The following is a 19,436-nucleotide window of genomic DNA, read 5'->3' as shown; positions in this document are numbered from 1 at the left end:
CCCGGCCGGGCACGGCTCCAAAGGGCACTGGTTGGTCCCATCCCAGGAAGGGCACAGGGAAAGGGCACGAGAGGGGCCTTTCCAAGCAGAAACTGCCAGAGGCCGGTAACTCCTGTGTTAATTAGGAGAAATTCGAAAGCCCCTCTCTCCACCCCCAGCAGAGGTTTCCGTGTGAGAGTTGCTGTGTAAGCTCATCAGCCGTCCCCGGGCATGCCCAGGAAGCCACGGGCATGCCTCCCCTGAGATCAAAGGGCCCCGTACAGCCACGTGCGTTTTTGCAGAGGACGCTGGCCACCACCACAGGGAATGTTCTCGGGTCCCTTGTGGTTAGTGAGGGTCTTACAATGACTCCCAGCTCGGAAAGGGGAGTGTTCTGAAGGAACCCCGCTCCACACCCTGCCATCAGGGTCCAGACGCACGGGCAGGACCCTCCAGGACCCACAGGACCCCCTCAGGGGACCCCTCAGGGGATGGGCTTGGCTCCGCCCTCAGCTGCAAGCAGGTCTGCGGCCACTTTCATTGTGACACGGCCTGGCCGCCCACGTGGCCCACAAGGAGCCGTCGCTGGGCCCTTCAAAGCCCGTCCTGCCACAGCCGTGCTCCAGAAAGCTCGGCACGTGGCCAGGACCCCTCAGAGCCCAGTAGGCCCCCACGTGTTGTTCCCTTTCTGAACAATGGAGGGTGACCTGGAGTAAGACAGCCCGAGCCCTTCAGCCTCCGTGAAAGCTCAAGTCCCCTTCACGCACGTGCACACCCATCTGGCCCCGTGCGGCTCGTCGGGTCCCCGTCCAGGCCTGGACCAGGCGTGACCCGCCCGCCCGCGCCCGGAACCCACAGGACTGAGTGGCTGTGGCCTCTGACAGCCACGCCGCGCTCAGCACCCTCCAGTTCTCACAGACCGGTGTTGCACTTCATCAAATCACTACCGAGACCAGTGCTGTGACGGCAAGTTCTCGAGCTGCAGAAGCAGAAGGTGCGAGCTGTGGCAGGAAGAGCCTCCCTCCCCAAAGCCCAGCGCCCTGGCCGGAGCCGCCCTTCTCTGTCCCACGGGCGCCGCGTGGCGTCAGGGCTTGGGGCCTTCCGCCTGCATCGCTTCCCTCCCAGTCAGGACGGGGCCTCGTGACTCTGGCGCAAGCAACAGCTTTCGCCCGACGTGGGGGCAGGGTGAGTGGTGGCCAGCGCCCTCTGTGCCGGCCTTCCTGCCCGGACCACCCCAACTCCTCAGCCGGGCCCTGCTCCTCTTCTCCAGAGACTCAGGCCCAGGGAGGGCCCCCCAGACATTACAGCTCCGACAAACGTTCAACTGACCAGGGAAGGCATCGGACTCATTCACGTAGAAATGGGAACGGCCACGCCAGGGCCAGAGTCCCCTGCCGCACGTCAGCCTCCAGCAGAGGCAGCTGGTACCGAAACCCACAGCTGGGCCATGTCGACTCCGCGCCCCCAGCTGCCCGACTCAGGGCAAGTGTCCTGCGTGGCCCCTCGCGTCACCGCCGTGTGGCAGGAACGGCCACATGCCCCCCACCCACAGCACTGCTCACTGAGGGAGACAGGAGCAGCTGAGAGGCGTTGTGCCGTCCTGCGATGCTGAAGGAAGCAGTAAGGAAAACCCTTGTTTTGCGTTCGTTTTCTAGTTCCAGAAGTAGCTTCCACACAGTTGAAAAGAAAGCAGAAGACAGCCGTGCCCACAGAGCGGGGGACAGAGGGGAGCACAGCCTCAGGGGCACCAGGCGCTTGGCCCTCCCCTGAATTCCTGACTCGGGAGCAGCGAGGGAGGGACACAGGCGCAGGCAGCCTGGCCTCCTGGTCACAGCCAGCCCTTATCCAGGGCCACATCTGCATGAGACCACTGCCCTCCCCCGAAGGGTGGACGAGACTAGGAGACCAGACATCTGTACGAATTCCTGGAAGCACTTTAGCTTCTTGAACTTTATCAGAATCCTTAGGCTGTTCTGTAGGCTGTGCTTTGATAGAAGTCAAGATTGAGAGATGGAGGCCAGAGGCACTTCCTGGGCAGCGAGCAGGCCTGAGGACCCCATTCCAACCCTAGAAATGGCGAGATGCAACAGCCGTGCGAGCGGCCGCTCCAGCGCCCGGACGTCTGAGCCCACACTGGGGAGCAGCAGGGGCCTGCTCACCCGCTGGCGCTTGAGGGCACACCAGGGCCAGAGGGAGGGGAGCCAGAGCCTCGGGGCAGAGCTGCGGTGTCACGCACAGATCTCAGGTGACATCTTCCACAGAGCTGTGGACGGTAGCCTCCATGAGCTGAGCAGAACTCTGAAATCTGGTTTCCTAGTAAAAGTCGTCAGGTAAGCGAGTTGCACCGACTGACGCAGACGCTGCACCCAGCTCAGCGTTCCTCCTCCTCTGGCTACTTGACAAACAACAAGAAATACACACCAACCTTCTTCAAATCAAAGGAACTTAGTTCAGTCCAAAAACAGACTAAGAAATCAGAGTACAAAAATTAACTTAAAAATTCCCTCTACTAGAGACACATGTTTTGCATTGCTCCCCCCCAAAAAAAAAATATCTTAAAAGTGGGGCCCGATGGCACAGGCACCCAGACACCTTCGGGGGCTCAGCTGGACGCACACACTGAGACCCCGCAGGAAAGGAGCCCTGCTGTGCACTCAGGAGCCGGGTCTCTCACTGCGGCACAGTTGGGGTCACAGGACACCACAGCGAACGTCTCTTTCCTCCTCACCAAGCTATGCTGAAGTGTCAGAGGTGTTGATGAAGTCGCCAGTGAATATTCGAGAGCTCGCGCATAAACACTAGAAAGTTACACTGGACAGAACCCAGCCCTCGCCCGTAGGCTTCCCCTTTGCATTCTCGGTGGAGGTGGAGGCCATGACAGCTGTTTCCAAAATGCATCTCTTGGTAAAACACAAGCGTGGGGGCACAACCCCCCCAGGACCTCACGGGCTCCTCGCCTGTGTCTCCACACCACCCAAGGCGCCGCTCTCCGTCTAAGGATCTGGTCCCTGCAGGCCGCCACAGCCTCTAGAGCATTGCCCCTAAACACTGGTCTGAGCTGCTGACCCGCGAAGACCTCTGCCCCCGAGCTGCTGCGTTTCACAGGCACCTTTCGAACGATTTCAGTAGCGTCCAAGCACCTACGTCTAACACCACCATGGGAACGTGCCGTGCAGCCAGCGCCTCACACACGCTCAGGAGGGTGCGACGGACAGACAAGGGAAAGGGACGAGGGACGACGGGGGCGGGTACAGTGCAGCCAGGAAGGACACCGACAGCTTTACCTGGAAATACCGGCCACGAAGGGCTGCAGCTCCTGCGGCTCGTAAGCTCGTGCGAAGGCCCAGCACACATAGCAGGCGGCGTCTCTGACATTGGTGCCCACGCTGCAGGCGCCCCGCTTCTCCTCGTAGGTCAGCGCCTTGAGGATCACGGCCACCACTAGGGAGAAGAGGACAGACTGTGAGGACAGGCTGTGGTGGCAGGTGTGCTTCTAAAGAAACAGTTCTGCGGTCGTGACACGACGCTTGGCACCCCAGCACCACGCGGTGGGCTGCCCGTACACATCCAGCTCGGTCCTCCTGGAGAACTGAGGGCCTTGTCAGAAAGGAAACATGTGGAGGGAAACACAAGTCCCCCGGCTCCAACCACAGGCAAACATTTTCTAAAACGTACACCAAGAAATGAAAGTCCCTACAAATCGGCACGCAAACGCCTGCCAGGCTACTGGAGGGACGCTGCCCACCTGAGACGCTGGAGCGCAGACCCCACCAGGCAGTGAGGAAGGGGCTACAGGGCGACCAGCAACATCACTGGGGACAGCAGCCCCTGAGGTCTTGTTGGCCAGGGGACCGTGACAGATGGACTGCTTCCAAATCTGGCCCAAAGCAGGCCGCTGAGGAATGAGCCGGCGGGGAGCACCCAGATACACAGGCATCTCAGCTGTGCTCGGAGGGTGCCAGGCTCCTGGGGAGCTTAGAACTGAGAAAGCAAGTGGTGAAGCGAGTCAAGCCTGTGGTCACTTCTGCACTTTAGGGGTGACCTGTACACGGGGGCAGAGAAGTGTGTCCACGTGACTTGTGCTCATCTGTTGTTACTGGTGTGTATTGAGGGTTACAATTTTCATCCAGTTTTTTCCTTATTTAAAATGTGTATAATTTTTTTGGCTCTTCTGTATGTTTAATTATCTAAAATATCAAATGTTTATGGTAATTTGAAATACATAACAGGTTATCCAGGTTCCATTTGAAAATGTTTGAGTAATCTAATATTACATAAGTGATTTCTTATATAAAAAGAATTTTAAGACATGGTGAGAGTACTAGAATGTTTAAAGGAGCTAAAATCTTACTGTTTTACGTTAAATTGATCAGATTCGTGTATTTCAACTACTTGGGAAGATTTGGTAATTACAGACATGTAAATTACTTAAAAATAAAACATATTACATTCATGCATAGGATTTTAACGGTATAAGAGAATTTGATTTTATAAATGAACCAAACAATATTTAAAGCTTCTTAAAGTAATTATAATAGAAAAAAGCTTAAGAAAACTTTTAGGTGTGGCCAGATGGCTCGGTTGGTTAGAGCACGAGGTCTCAACAACAATGTTGCCGGTTCAATTCCTGCAGTGGATTGGGGGGCTGTGCCCCCTGCAACTAAAGATTGAAAACGGCAACTGGACTTGGAGCTGATGGGCCCTGGAGAAGCACACTGTCCCCCAATGTTCCCCAATAAAATGTATTAAAAAAACAAAAAAATTTAATTTGAAATTCAAAGACAGAACGTTAAATTTTTAAGAAGTCACACTGATTAGAATTTTCAGCAAATCCCAGCTGATGGACCCCAACACACAGCGATGCCGCCGTGACGCAGTGGGCGGCTCGTTCCAGTGCTTAGAAAGCGTGGAAAGTGAGAAGAGTGAACTCCTGCTCTCGCGAGATGGGTGACCACACGTCCAGGCGCTGCTGCTCAGGAGCCGCCTGCCTCTGCGGCTCCACCTCTGACCGTGAGGCCGCGTGTCAGACCATGGCAGGAAGGACACGGTCCACGGCCCTTCGGACGGTCAGCCGAGGGAGGTCTCAGAGAGCGAGTCCTTCCACCGGAGCACACGGCCAGCCTCCGGTGTTCCCCAGCGTCACACCCCAGGCCACACGGTGCTGACAGGATGAGGGATTTCAGGGTACGAGTGGAATGCGTGGCATCCACCCTAGGGCCGGGGCTTCCCACATACGCCAGGCGAGCGAGTCTCACGTACGTGAAGGTCGACCAGCACGAGACAGTGAAGGAGACCCACCACCGAACAAAGAAAACGAAGAAAGCAGCTCTAAGCCAGTGGCAAGAGGCAAGGGGTCCCAAGAAGCACCACGTAGCCAACGGCAGGCAGGACGCCCAGCCGCCCCTCTCGTGCATGTCTGTGCCGGCCGGCGCCCAGGCTCCACACACACACCCTCTGTGCAGCTCGAGCGACACTGCCACTGAGACCTGCAGACAGTGAGAGAAGACACTCCAGGGAGGGACGTCAGAAAAAGCAACGTAGCGATTATTTGCTCATGGAACTGTCATCACAGCAATGACCTTCCAGGAAAATGGACCTAGAACACCACGAGAAACAACTGTAGAACTATGAACATTCATACAAATTTCCCTTCTGCCTTTTTGTATCTAAGGATATTTGATTCTATATAAATGGCAACAAAAAGAAGATTTGAGTCTGTACAATTTATTTTACACACATACAGTAATTATTTTTAAGTTATAAACTGTTCACACAAGTCTACTTACAATTCTGTAAAGTAAACATGCCCCGAAATACAAAGTTCCCAGGCCACGTTGTCACTGACACGTGTCAGGCAGGAGCGAGGCCCGCTTCCTCACAGGACCCTGCTCTAAAGGCCTGACAGCGACAGGACGTCCAGGCGGCCGCCCCGGGACACTGAGGGTTCCGGGGCCTGGAGCTGGCCTCCCCTCAGCTGGGTGCTGAGGACCTAACACAGAGCCACCCGCTTCCATGTCCTCAGTTCCTCAGCCCGGCAACAGCAGGCACCCCCTTGGGACATGCCAGAGGCCCCTCAAATTCCCCAGCGTCTGACACGGAGCCCGTCCCGACATCCCACCTCAGCCGGAGGCCACGCCATCGTCTGGAGCACAGCTCAGGGTGTGGGGTTCGTCCCAGGGCCGCTCATCCTGGCTCTGTGTCCACCCACAGCGGCCACACCTCACGAGGACCCGTCATTCCTCACCCAGTTTCTCCCGCTGGGCCCTCCGTCATTGTGGACCAGCGCTCAGCCTCCAGGCTGCCCAACGACTCACTTCCCAGCACAGCAAGCTGCACGAGCTGGCTCCCTCGTCCCCCTCTCATGAGGCCCCCCCAGGGCCACAGCCAGGTGCGTGCTGCCTCTTGCACCTGCACAACAACCCGGAACCTTCTCCACCTAGTGTCACACCCTCGGGGCACCGGGAGACCTTTGCTGAGCGCAAGCGACAGAAGCTGACGAGGTGGGTCGGCCTCCATCAGTCTGCACACCACGCTCGGATGGTCTCCTGAGGAACACCCAGCAGGCCCTGTGAGCCGCTCACGCTCACGAGCCAGACTGGTGGGGTCCGGCAGGAGGGCAGTGCCACAGCTGCCGCAGGCGCAGGAAGCTCACTGAGTTAGTGGGTTTCAGTTACTATCGCTACTTGAACGATCCCAAATCTGTAATGCTTCGTGTTGGCCTTCGGTTGCTTTACCTGGAAAAATCCTCGTTTACCTGGACTTCCTCCCAGCGTTCTGGTACTGTCCACACTCTCCTTCTGTGCTAACAGCACAGCCCACTCGCGGCCCAACCGATGTCAAAACTAATGGGCTGTGGCACCCCTAGGAGAAGGGCGTCATGTAAACGCATGTCAGGGCCACACGCATCCCCGCAGACCGTCCCTCAGCACAGCCGGGCAGGCAGTTCTGGGAGACACCAGTCAGCAATTCTGTAGCCTGAGGGAAATCTGCATGCTGCCTGCTGAGTCCCAATTTATCGCTCCACTGGACAAAATCAATTTCTAAACAGACAACTATGAATGGCAGCGGTCAGCATCTCGCCGTCTGCTTCAGGCAGACACTGACTCCACTCAGAAACGCTCGGTGCCACCTGGGAGGAGCCCACCTCCATGTGGACATGGCCCCCACCCCAGACTTGCTCATCCCAGAGATCCCTGAGCTGCTGGGGGAGCCTGACCCCTGGTCGGGAGCCCAGTGTCTGTTCCCAGTTTCCTGAAGCATCATTTTTGGCCAGAAAGGCCGCTGAGTCGTGAGGAAAGGACAAAAACTGCTGACTGGTGTGTCACTATCGGGCAACTGGCTCAGCACACAGAGGCCTTCACACGGCTTAACTGGCGTTTATTTTTGGGAAAATGGACAGCCTCGTAGGTCCAACCAGACGTCCACCTGGACCATTCTCTGTGTCAAGGCTGGAAAAGGTCAGTTGTAAGGGGGTTGGGAGCTGTACGCCGGCACCTGCGCTCCCCCATGAGAGAGACAGATGAGTGGGGGTGCGGCTGTGCCTCCTGACTGTCCCTGGCACCCGCACATGCCCACGTGCTGCGTCCTCGGGTGGATGCCCGGCCTGCTGACAGCATGAAGGTGCTGGATCTGTGTCCTGCTGCACGGCTGGGTCAGAGGGACAGAGACCCAAGCCCGCCCGGCCTCAGGCCTCCCTGCCACCCGCCTGCCCACCCGCGTCCCCGGCACAGCCTTCAACATCCTTATCCTGTCAACCTCCTGCTCAGGGACCTCTGAGGGTCCCTCCAGAACACCTGCAACAACTCTCAGTGCTGACACTCCAGTACAGGGGAAGAAGTGACTGCCAGCAAACCCCAAAGGCCACAGTGTTAGACAGGCTCCAACAGAGAGAAAGTGAGCAGCCCCCAGAGTGCGACAGTGAACTGGATTTGCAGAAAGTAAAACAGCGCAGGAGGAGAAAGTGAGATGACTGATTTCTTTAACAGGAGAATGAGAAAATGAGCCTATCGGCTGCAATCCACCCCAAGATGATAGTGGGAGCTGTGACCTGGGGGTGGAAGGATGGGGTGGGGCCTGCCTCTGCTACTCCTCGGCAGTGCTGGCTGCATCTGAGCCCTCAGGCCTTCTCCAGACTCTTCTGTGTAAGAGGACACCCTGGGCTTCCAGCTCTGACACCCAGGGACCCAGAGGACAAGAGACAGACGCTGAGTGGCCATGCCAGGCACTTGATCGACCAAAGCTGTGGGAGGGAGGAGGTGGCTTATGGGGCAGAAACAGTCTACGCCCTAAACTTTTATAAAAAGTCATTATTGGAGAAAAAAATTCAAAAACAACTCTTTCCAGATTCAACAGGTTTAAAATAAGGAAACTCTTCAATAGCTCTGAACAAAAACCTTTCTCATGGTTCCAATTACACACTGCATGTCAAGTATATACGATTCCCCAGAGGGCTTCCTTTTGGCAACCCAGAGTCCAGCAATGTAATTTAAATACCCTTCTCTCCAGACAGCATGTCATTTGTCTACGCCAATCGCCTAAGGACAAAGCAGCCTCCAGGTGAGAGAAACGACTTAACCCTCAGAGTGCCCCAGTCCCCACTGCAGGGCTTAGAGCATGCACCCCAGGGGACAGGAGGAACCCAGGTATTCTCTGCAGGCGTACAAACGACTTGTCCCTAAAAAGTCATCACACAGCCAGCACAAAGTTATGTCTTTGGATAACAAATTCATCGTTAAGGCATTTGCTGCACTGGGCACGTCTCCCAGACTCCACGCGGACGGTGTCTCCCAGGATGCGTGGAGACCACATCTCCGAGACTGCACAGGGTGACTCTCCCAGGGTGCACTGAGCCGCCTCACCACATGACAGGGCTGCAAGTGTGGCCACACTCAGAGCCAAAGGCCTGCTGGCCCAGACTCTGAGCCCGGGAAAGCACTGGTCTCCGAGGAACGGGTGTGCCCATCACCAGAGAACTTCTGTTTTGGCCTCCAGTACAAATGGCCAGCCTACCTTCCTCAAAATGCAGTCCAACTTGCTCAGAAAAAAAAAACACCCAAGGTTGAAATTGCTGGGGGACAAGAGGAAACGATGGACAGAACAACTGATCCCACAGACGTTTTGGTTTTCAGTTCCCACAGGACGTTTCTGAAAAGCTGTCCCAAAGGTCCTGCACTGGCGTGCGGGCAGCAGTGGTCAGCCTGCAGCCGTGCCCAAGCTCTGCACAGGGGAAGGCAGCCTTGTGTGCTGGCTCCCGGGAGGGTGAGGACCCCTGGCCCGGCCGCTGCCCCAGTGCGTCACGCAGAGGCCTCAGTGTCACCCCGTGCTACTGGGTGCGTCCGCTGCCCCCCCTCCCCCAGCACCACTCTCGCCGACCACAGTGGCAGTGCCACGGCACAACGCTGGGCCAGGAACCCCTCCCTGCGACAACACCCGCCCAGCACGGCCCGCAAGGCCCAGGAGTCACGAGGCCAGGACGGAGCCTCCCTCACCAGGTGCCCGACAATCACGTGGGATCCCAGCACATGTGAGGCACGTGGTCCGTGCTCAGTGGGTATCGCCATGGCCAAGACGCACTTCAGCCACATTGGCGAAAGGACCGCTCACAAGACACCAGGGATCCCGGAGAAGGAAGGTCCTGCTACAGGACAGGAGCCCCCATTCTCACCTGGGACGGGACCTTCTGAGACGACGCCAAACGTAAGCCGGGGGGTTGAGGACAGGAGCACGCTGTCCCGTCTGCCCAGGCCCGAGCCCTCGATATAGAGGGCCTTACGCCACCCCCACCCCAGAGCGGAGCAGAGCCTGACCCACAGGGAGAGCTGGAAACATGACAAGAACACAAGTCAGTGAAATAACACAAATCGACTTACTGTCCCAATCAGCTGGAGATTCAGATTAGATCTACGTGACAGGTAATAAGGATTTGGGGGGCGCCAGGGCTGCCTGTGAGCTCTCCAGGACACTGCCGGCCAGGTCTATACTGCCAAAGGGGGAACGTCTGTCCCCAAACCACCCAAACTGCCCACAGAGTCATTCCTCAAGAAAGCGGGCGTAATGTTGGTAATCTTTCAAAATAACTTATCTGAAAACACTGAAACAAAGTATTTTCTCTCTCAACGCTCTGCATGTGTCTTAATCTGTCCCCTTAAAAATAAACTGCAAAAAACTGACTTACTCTGACACAGCGGCTGCACTCTTCGGCATTTGTCCCAAAGAAATGAGGACTTATTTCCACACAGGAACTCGTACACAAATGCTCTCCGCAGCTGTAGTCACAGCAGCCGAAGGTCCTGTGTGTACTGTTTAAGCACAGCGGCCACACCACACCACAGACCACCACCCAGCAGCAAACTAGTGACACATGCTGGGCGATCAACCTGGACAAATCTCAAGGAAATTATGCTGACGGCAAAAGCCAATCTCAAACTGAGGCATACCACGTAACCCCACTTACGTGACACTGCTGAACGGACAAGCTCAGCAAAACGAAGAACACGCAGGCCATTACGGGCATGGGGTGGGTAGGGCTCTCATGGGGGCGGGAGGCACGGCAGGTGTGGTGGTGACGTCCCCAGTGAGCTCAGGGAGGCACCAGGACACCAGGACACACACAGCCACAAGTGCCTAGGCCACAGGACAGCAGTGTCTATGTGGAAAATGTCATAAAAACATCCTCCTTGCGGCAACAGTGAAACTACATGTGAGATCCCTACGCTTCAGAAGAAGTACCTAGAAACTCTGTGAAGAACAGTATAAAACTCCCAAGGAGACGTCGTGCTCAAGGACACCGCAGACCTTCCCGCACAAAGGCTGAGGTGCCGCTCCGCACAGATTCCGGCGGGAGGGCGGGGGCCGGCGGCAAGGACAGGCAGCCAGGGAGCGGCTGAAACAAGAAAGGGTCAGTCCGGCCAAATCCCCGCACTTCTCACCGAGCGGGCGGCAGAGCGGGGCTTGCAGCACGGCCATGACAGAGCCACATGGCGAGAACAGGGCCGGGGCACCAGCTGGCACGCGCGAGGCTCTAGGACACGGGGCTGGCGGAGGGCGGCGTCCCTCTCTGGAGCTCGGGGCTCACCACCTGCCTGCGCTCACCCCACACACGGCCCCTGAGAGCGTCACGCTCGTCACAGGTCCCCTCACCTCATTGGCCAAGGGCTGCTCCACAAGTGTGTGCCAGACACACACGACACACTCAGGACTCGCAAATGAACACAAGTCACCAGAGAAACCCAAAGGCATACAGATCTCACAACGTTTTTAAAATGAGACCATAAAATGGCAAAGGGAAACAGGCAGGTATTTGTCTGTTCAGGATGGGGAGCGAACGTCTAAGGGATGGAAGAAATCCAAAGGAACCGACTACCAGATGATGCTGTAAACACTGTTCCCACTTCAGGACGTCGGCACCAGGAAGCTGGAAAGCGAACGACAAACACGGTGAGAGCAACACGACGGAGACAGATGTGACAGCGGGTACACGTGAAGAGCCCACACTCGAAAGCTGTAAACACTGACCAAAGATGAAACAAGTGGCAAAGCTGGAAAGACGCAGGAGTTGAAAACAAGGACGAGGGACCTGGCTCTGAGGGTCCCGGGCAGACTTTCAACCACCACCCCGGACGCGCGTGTCGATGCAGCGGGCGGTGGCTGTGCCCTGTGTGTCCCGTCCACAGGGCTGCGGGCAGGGGACTGCTGGGTGCTCGTCCCCGAGACGGTGCCGGCAGGCGCTGGCGCGGGGAGAAGGCGACCACGTGGCAAGGGCAGCTGTGCGGTCGGGCGGCCGCCGTGCACCCCGCCCCCACTGGACACTGGGTCCTGGCCTCCTGGAGGGTGCCCCCAAGTTGTCGAGAGCCTACACCACTGAGAACTGGCTTGTCACGGCAGAACAAATGCCCGCCCTGGGGCCGGATGATCAAACCGCAATTCACATTCAATATCTAATAGGAGAGGATTCCAGCACGATGCCACGCTGCTCAGTAGCCCAGCTCTGACACTGGGTGGAGGCAGCCAGCACCCCACCCAATCCGGGTACAGTGGGAAACTGAGGAACAGAGGGGCAGCCCAGACTCCCCACACTCAGGACTGCGTGGCGGGCCCTGCGGGCACCACGCTAAGAGACCCACACTCAGGCTCACGGCCCCTCGTGACGAGACACAAACAGTGCTGACTTAGCTTCTTCACGTCACCATCCAAAATGTCCCAACACGAAGACACGATTTTCACGACCATTAAGAAAGCCACTAAATCACGTACTAATATGTTTTGCACTTTCCCACTGTTCAGGCCACCAGGCCAGGCTGAGCTGCCAGTGAAGGGTCCCCTGGGACAGCAGGTGGCCGCTCCTCACCGCTGGAGGCACCACCGCGGGTCCACCAGCCACCGTGGTCCAAACGGGCTGACACCTGAGGCAGGACCGGCAGCGGGGCAGGTGGCGGGGGCTTCTTTCCAACACTGACTATGTTTACGGGGAGCCCAGGTTCCTGGTCACCACGACGAAGCCAACAGCACAGTGAGCGAGGCACACGCGTGTTTTGGTTCCCGGTGCAGAGGGCAGTTGCGTGTACACTGTGCTGCAGGCCCCTGCACGTGCAGGAGCGTGTGTCTGAGGGAAGAGTGCGTCCCTTCGTGTAAAAACACTTCAGCGCTAAAATATGTCACCATGCGAGCCTTCAGCGAGTCCTCGTGTGTTTGCTGGGGGGCGGGGTGTCAGCCTGGACACTGATGGACATGCGTGTCTGCAGCGCGTCATAAGGCGAGGTGTAGCCATGTTCCATTGAAAAGCTGCTCCGTGAAACATAGACGGGGAGGGGAACAAGTCACAAAGGAGTAAACACTAAAATCGACAACCTGATGCCAGTAGAGGTGACAAGGTGGAAGGTGGGCCCCCCAGCTTCCCCAGGGAAGGTGGGCACTGGGGGTGTGGTCATCAGAGAACCCCTTCAGAGACCTGCAGAGCCCACGACAGCTGACCTCCTGCACCCCCCGTGGGACAGAGGCCGCCGAGGGGCCCCCGGGAAGACAGCTTCACTGAGCACGTTTGGAATCAGTGACGGGAAGCCACACACGATGGCCCATCCCCGGGGTTCGTCCTGACGCTGCTGCCGTTCACGGGCTGTGCTGTCGCTGACCATCAGGCCTGTCTGGCACCGGGAGCCCGCTGTCCCTCCTGGCCCGTCCTCACCCACGCCCTTTCCCACAGCCTCATCCATCCTGCTCTCAGGACAGGGCCTGGGACCGGGGACTGCGTGCTGCTTCTTAGGGAAGCGTCCTGACCGTGTGACGTGCACGGACTTAGGGGTTGGGGCCCTCCTGAGCCCCCAGAGGAGCTGCCCACTCACAGAGGCCACACACTGTCCAGCACGCACTGCTTTGAGTGAAAAAGCATTTTTTTCTCGTTCTTTCCCCAAGAACACACTCCCTTTGCGACTTTTTACAAATGCGTAAGCCACTCCTCTTGGAGCTGGTGCCCTCACGTTTCCCTCAAGTGCAATCTTCCTGCAGGTTTCCAGTAACTGAAGGAAATGGAGAGGCACCTCTGTGCCCCCTCAGAACACACTTAACATGTGACGCTGCAGCTTCTCCAAACGTCACGTATGCCGCCGACAGTCTGAACCTTTGGAGGACAAATCTCTCCCTCCCTCGCCCAGCTGTCGCCGCCAAACATAAACACAACCAAGCTTGGGTCTGAAAACAGGCGAGTGCTGGACACTTAGTGGACGCTACAGGAGGGCAAGGACAGACGTGTCCATGGTCTGTCTCTCACCGCCAGCCTCTGGGCTCCAGGGAGGCCACATGGAGAAAGCAAGACTGAATCACAAGGACCGTCTCCCAGTTACCACATTAAAGCCCGCAAACAAGGCCACAAAAAGTGAGTGAGTCCCTCCCCCAGCCCGAGAAGCAGGAAGAGCCTCCACCAGACAGTCCCAGCCCGCGTCCCCCTGGACACACACCACGTCACGCCAGCCTCTGCCTCGTGAGAAGGAGGGGCCACTGCGCCGCCCATGAGGAGGGACCCAGGTCTGGGGCTAAAGCTCCGAAGCGACGGATTTCTCTGCCCCCGTGTGAACCAACTGCCTTTAAACTGGGCCCATAGGTCGTCAGGGAACTGATCTAAATCTCAGCCGCAAAAACTCTTCTACTAAAGTAAGGTGTTCGCTCAGGGATAATCCTCGAATAGACAATGTAACACACATACGCCCTTTTACATTTTGTCAGTATTGAAAACCTATACATTCCACTCCTTGTAAGTCTCTTCTCTGGCTTCAGGTACACTAAGGAGGTGACAGCTGTGCCTGCGACCAGCGTACAGAAGGAAGGAGCAGGCAGCCCCACATCCTATCTCCACAGGGACCAGGGATCAGAGGGCTGGCCCTGCGCTGCCCAGCACCCACGGGACCCGCAGCACACACATCCCGCTGAGTCAGGGCTGTGCGGGAGCAGCTGTCACCTCATCAGCAGCGGGTGGCAAGGCACAGCACGGCGCCTGTAGCAATGCCACCGAACAGCCACTATCCTTGCAGAACCATGGTTTATGAAATTCAAACGAGGGGACGCCAGTGGTACCTGGGGAAGCTGTCACATGTGAAAATCCAAGCACGAAATCCCTCTGTGAGTTTATCCGTCCCACTGATGTCACCCACACCTCGTCCAGGTTCCCAGATTGAAGGACACACCCACCATGCATGTCAGAGCCCAGGGACTTGGGGACCGACACACACTCCACAACATGGGACAAAGGGACATGCTTTCACAATACCCCCAGAATGCGTGAACACGGCAACAAAGCAAGGTCACTGAGGATGAAATGTGAACCCCAGTAGGAGGCAACCAGAAACCCGCGAAGGAGAAGCCGGTGCCCACAGAGGCCCTGCCCGCAGCAGCAGACAGGGACTGTTCTAGCACTTCCTAGTGCCATCAAAGCCAGCGCACGTCCTGGCTCTCAGCTGTCACATGGCGTGCTGGCCTCCCAGCAGGGCCAGCCCTGCCTGAGCCAACACCAGTGTTGGTTCAAGGTACTCGTCCTTTGCAAATTAAATGCTCTTGTGATCTCTAGAGAGCCCTCCTTTTCAGTGAGATAATACAGCCCTCTCTCTCTCTCTCCTGTTCTCCCTCGCTCTCTCTTGCTCTCTGTCTCTCACTCTCACCCTCTCAGCTGCCCCGACTAGTAAACCACGCAGGGACTACCACCTGTCCACCCCGTCCCTTGCCACGGGCCACCGGAGGTGGGGGGATGACTGTGATGAGCACACAGTCCGCCCGGCTCAGTGCTGGGCGGCCGGCGTATGAAACGCCCACAGCTGATGACAGTGTGGCCCAAGTACAACTTGAAAGAAGCAAAAACAAGCGTTCAGGGGAATTAAAGGCTTAACCAGGAAGTCAGGGACCAGTCCTGCCACTGACTCACAGCCTTGGATTCCTGGTTGCTCCACTGGCCCCAAGAGTGCCTCCAGCACAGTGTGAGAAGTGGTGAGGCCAGAGGAGGGTCCCATTCAGACCCCGCCTCATGGGTCTGAGGGCCTGGTCCCCAAAAAGCACGAAGCTCGAGAGGACGCTGCCCAAGGTCAGGCCGCCAGCAGGAGGGAGCAGCACGAATGTGCAGACAACAGGCCCCCAGTGTTTGGATAATGACACACCTGCCACTGTCTTTAACCAAGTTATCAGAGTGTCCTTTTCCAGTCTCCCCATCCGCTTAGGAATCCCTCCCAGGTCACTGCGGACACGGGCCAAGGACAGTTGGGGCAGGTGAGTGTGGACAGTGGTCTTCCGATCACAGACTGAGTCTCCCACAGCCACAGCGCCTGGCGGTCAAGCCTCAGCCACTGCCGGCCCCTCCCCCACCCCGTGGCCTCACCCTCGGGCTTGGCATCCCCCTTGGTCCAGGAAACGGCAAGTCTCCACACCTACGGCCCTCACTTCATCCCACTCTAGCCCCTGAACCAGCCCCTGCAGCCCCGTGAAGACACGGTGGTGCGATTCTCATCACGTCCGTTCCTGTGCCCACTTCAGGGCCCATGCTTGGCTGCTCCCAGCCCCAACCACACGGCGGTTTCCACAACCCTCACAGGCCTCGCCCACAGGGAAAGATCAGAGCCTCTGCCTCTGGTCAGTGGCGTGGCTGCTGGGGTCACTTCCCTAGAAGCCAAGAACGGTGCTCCTTGAGTGACTTCTGGCACCCACAGCTCGCAAGGGCGGGCACGGGGCTTCCCACAGGTCCACGGAGGCCGAGGTAGGATGGCCCCGCCACACAGTGGCCAGGGGTCAGCTGCACACTGAGCCGCCCACCCGCCCGGACCTGGGGCTGCTGAGGCAGCAGCTCTGCTCACAGCAAGTGCGTGGGGGTCGGCTCCACCCAGACGGGCCAGAGGATGGAAACTCACAGGGAAGCACGGTGATCTCACCTGGGCACGTTAGAAACCAGCCCTAGCCGTGTCCTGCGTCCACATGGCCCACCCAGCCAAGCAGACAGTCGGTCCTCAGGGCAGTGTCACACACTTTCACAAGCAAACCTGAAATTCAAGTACAATGGGATTCCCCGGCCGCCGCACCTACAAACGCCCTGCCGTGCATCCTACACCCACCTGGTGGGCCAGCTGCTGGCAAAAGTGACAGCAGCAAAATCAGGAGAAGGTCAAGTTTTCCCCAAGAAGCAAGACTTCTCACTGAGAGATTCACAGACATGTTTTCCACTGAAATAGCACAATTGTTATCAATGTGTCTAAAGTCATGAATTTTATGGACACCTTACTTTCTGAGCACACTATTTACAACTAACACACACATGCCACTGTCACACTGTATACAACTAACACACACATGCCACTGTCACACTGTATACAACTAACACACACATGCCACTGTCACACTGTGTACAACTAACACACATGCCACTGTCACACTGTACACGACACACACACGCAACTGTCATACTGTATACAACTAACACACATACACATGCAACTGTGTCACACTGTACACAACTCACACACATGCAACGGTCACACTGTATATCACACACACATGCAACTGTGTCACTTCATGTTCCTAACTGCCACTATCTTGGCTTTCACCTAAACTATGAATTGCAGCTCTTAAAAATAACACAGATAAAACCATGTGATACAGGGTTTTACATGGCTCCCATCACATGTCCTACAAGTATAAATTCCAAACATGTGTCACATTGACATGCTGTACACGTTTTCAGTCTACTATGAATTCTTTCATAAAGAATCTCAATTCTAATTAAAGCATCAAATATTTGAAAGCAGAAGAATTAGACTCCCTTTGAAAACCCATGTGTGTAAACACACACACACATCCCCCCAAAATCTACACACATTTTAAAAAAAACACTAAAAAGACAGAATCACTAAAAATGACACAATACAAAGATACTATCAGGAAAATAAAAAGGCAACCCACAGAACGGGAGAAAATATTTGCAAGTCATGTATCTGGTAAGGGTTTAGAACCCAGAATCTACAAAGAAATCTCACAACACAAAAAGACAAACCATCCAATTTTAAAATGGGCACAGGACCTGCATAGACACTTCTACAGACATGTGCAGACGGCCAATAAACATGGACATGGGCTCAGCTTTATTAGTCAGCAGGGAATGCGAATTAAAGCCATCATGAGACACCCACCAGGTCAGTTACAATCAAAACCACGGAAATAATAAGTGTTGGCGAGGATGTGAGAGCTGGGCGTGTGCACGGCTGGCGGGCGGTGAACTGGCGTAGCCGCCAGCAGTGACAGTGTGGCGGGTCCTCGAGTCGGGACACAGAGTGGACGTACGACCCAGCAGCTCTCTCCCAGAGATGCACCCCGATGTTCGGACAAAAGGTTGCTGGGATGTCCCCACAGCTGTATTCACAGAGCCCAAAAGGCCCATCAAGTGGTGAATGACAATGAAAAGCGGTCCGTGCGCACGTGGGGTGTTGTTCCGTGCTGAGGAGGAGGGGAGTCCTGACACGCCTCCACCACAGACGTGATGCTGGCAAACAGGCCAGACACAGAAAGGCCTAGGTGACCCCCTTCACGTGAAGTTCCCATAAACACCGCACAGAGAGGTGTGGGTGTCAGAGGCTGGGGAGGGACACGGGGTGAGTGGGAACGGGCGCCAAGATTTTCCGCAGGCGGGTGAGAAGCCTGAGAACTAGACACAAGTGACAGTGGTGTGACACCGAACATACTGAGTGCCACGGAACTGTTCACTCAGAAATGGTTAGTGCCAATTTCATGATGAGAATTTTAACCCAAATTAAAACAATGACTCAGTAAGACATGGTTTTAAGAGCAAACACCTTTGCTTTCCTTCCCGTAGCGTCAGGTACACCAGGGAAGGGCAGAGCCTAGGGGGTGGGGGTAGGGCTCACGCCGAGGTGGTGACGGGCCCATACGGGGTGACGGGCCCACGCCGAGGGGCCGCCTGGCGTGGGAACCCAGAACCTGAGTGGGACGAGGAAGAAAGCCCAGGGCAGGTCCCGAGGCAGGTGTCAGTGCCGTGCAGGTCAGGACACAGGACGGCAGGGGTGTCCACACACGGTGTGGCCTGGCCAGCAGTGTCAGCAAAAAAAAAATGTCACCTGATTTAAACCAAAAGGAGCTTAGACATTGGGCCTTTCAGATACTAGCTTTATGAAACAACATGACGTGTTTAATAAAAGGTGAAAGGAAAAGTGAGCTACAAATAAGGCACTATCAGTGATGACCAGGCCCCTGGACACACGCAGTGTCCATGCTGCACTGCACGTAAGTCTAATGTCCATGACACGTAATAGTGGGACTGAACACGTGATGCCTGGCTTTCACGGACATGAGACCCAGTCAGTCAGGGAACCTGGGGAAACAAAAGACCTGAAGGAACCACTGATAATGCAGCCCAGAGAGGAGTCAGGAAATACGAAGGAGAAAGAAGAGGACCCAGAATGAGGTTGCCAAGGCCTCATCAGAGCCCCCGAGAAGAAGAAAGAAGCAAAAAGAAAATTCCCAAGAATTTAATGACTGAGTAGAATGGAACGGCAAGAGGATGGGAGAGGAACCACAGTTTTTCCAGAAGTAATGAAAGATGGAAGTCAGCAGCAGAAAACAAAGGCACATAAAGCAAACCAAATAAAAAGAAGTCTACAGCCACGCACATCACGGTGAACTGCAAAGCACCAAACAGAGGAACCCGGCAGCAGCCGGACGCAAGCAGCTGCCCACCTGATGCCCCGCGGCTGCGGACGACGGGAGGCAGGGGAAGGGCTCGTCCTGCAAGGCCTGCTAACAAAATCATCTCCAAGGATGCGGTTTCAGGGACTTCAGACAAATTCGGACATCGCTGGTACTCACACACCTTTATTGAAGGAGATTCCAAAAAACCAAAAGTAAAATTATCCCAGAGATGAAGTATGAGAAGGGGAAAGTGAACAGTGACAAAAGAAAGTCTGCGTACTCCTGTAGAAACATAT

The 19,436-nt window shown here is 56.1% G+C and overlaps 1 protein-coding gene across 1 annotated transcript in view; it reads right to left on the bottom strand.

Annotated features, from left to right (window-relative positions):
• Nucleotides 1–19,436, bottom strand: part of TBCD (tubulin folding cofactor D) — a 137,039-nt gene that overhangs the window by 60,711 nt on the left and 56,892 nt on the right. The window contains exon 14 of the mRNA XM_033090598.1: nucleotides 3,264–3,420. Within this exon, the coding sequence (XP_032946489.1) occupies nucleotides 3,264–3,420 (157 nt within the window). The remainder of the gene's footprint in view (nucleotides 1–3,263; nucleotides 3,421–19,436) is intronic.

The sequence above is a fragment of the Rhinolophus ferrumequinum genome, chromosome 21, assembly GCF_004115265.2.
Source record: "Rhinolophus ferrumequinum isolate MPI-CBG mRhiFer1 chromosome 21, mRhiFer1_v1.p, whole genome shotgun sequence".
Taxonomy (NCBI): domain Eukaryota; kingdom Metazoa; phylum Chordata; class Mammalia; order Chiroptera; family Rhinolophidae; genus Rhinolophus; species Rhinolophus ferrumequinum.
This window is presented reverse-complemented; position numbering and strand designations above follow the sequence as displayed.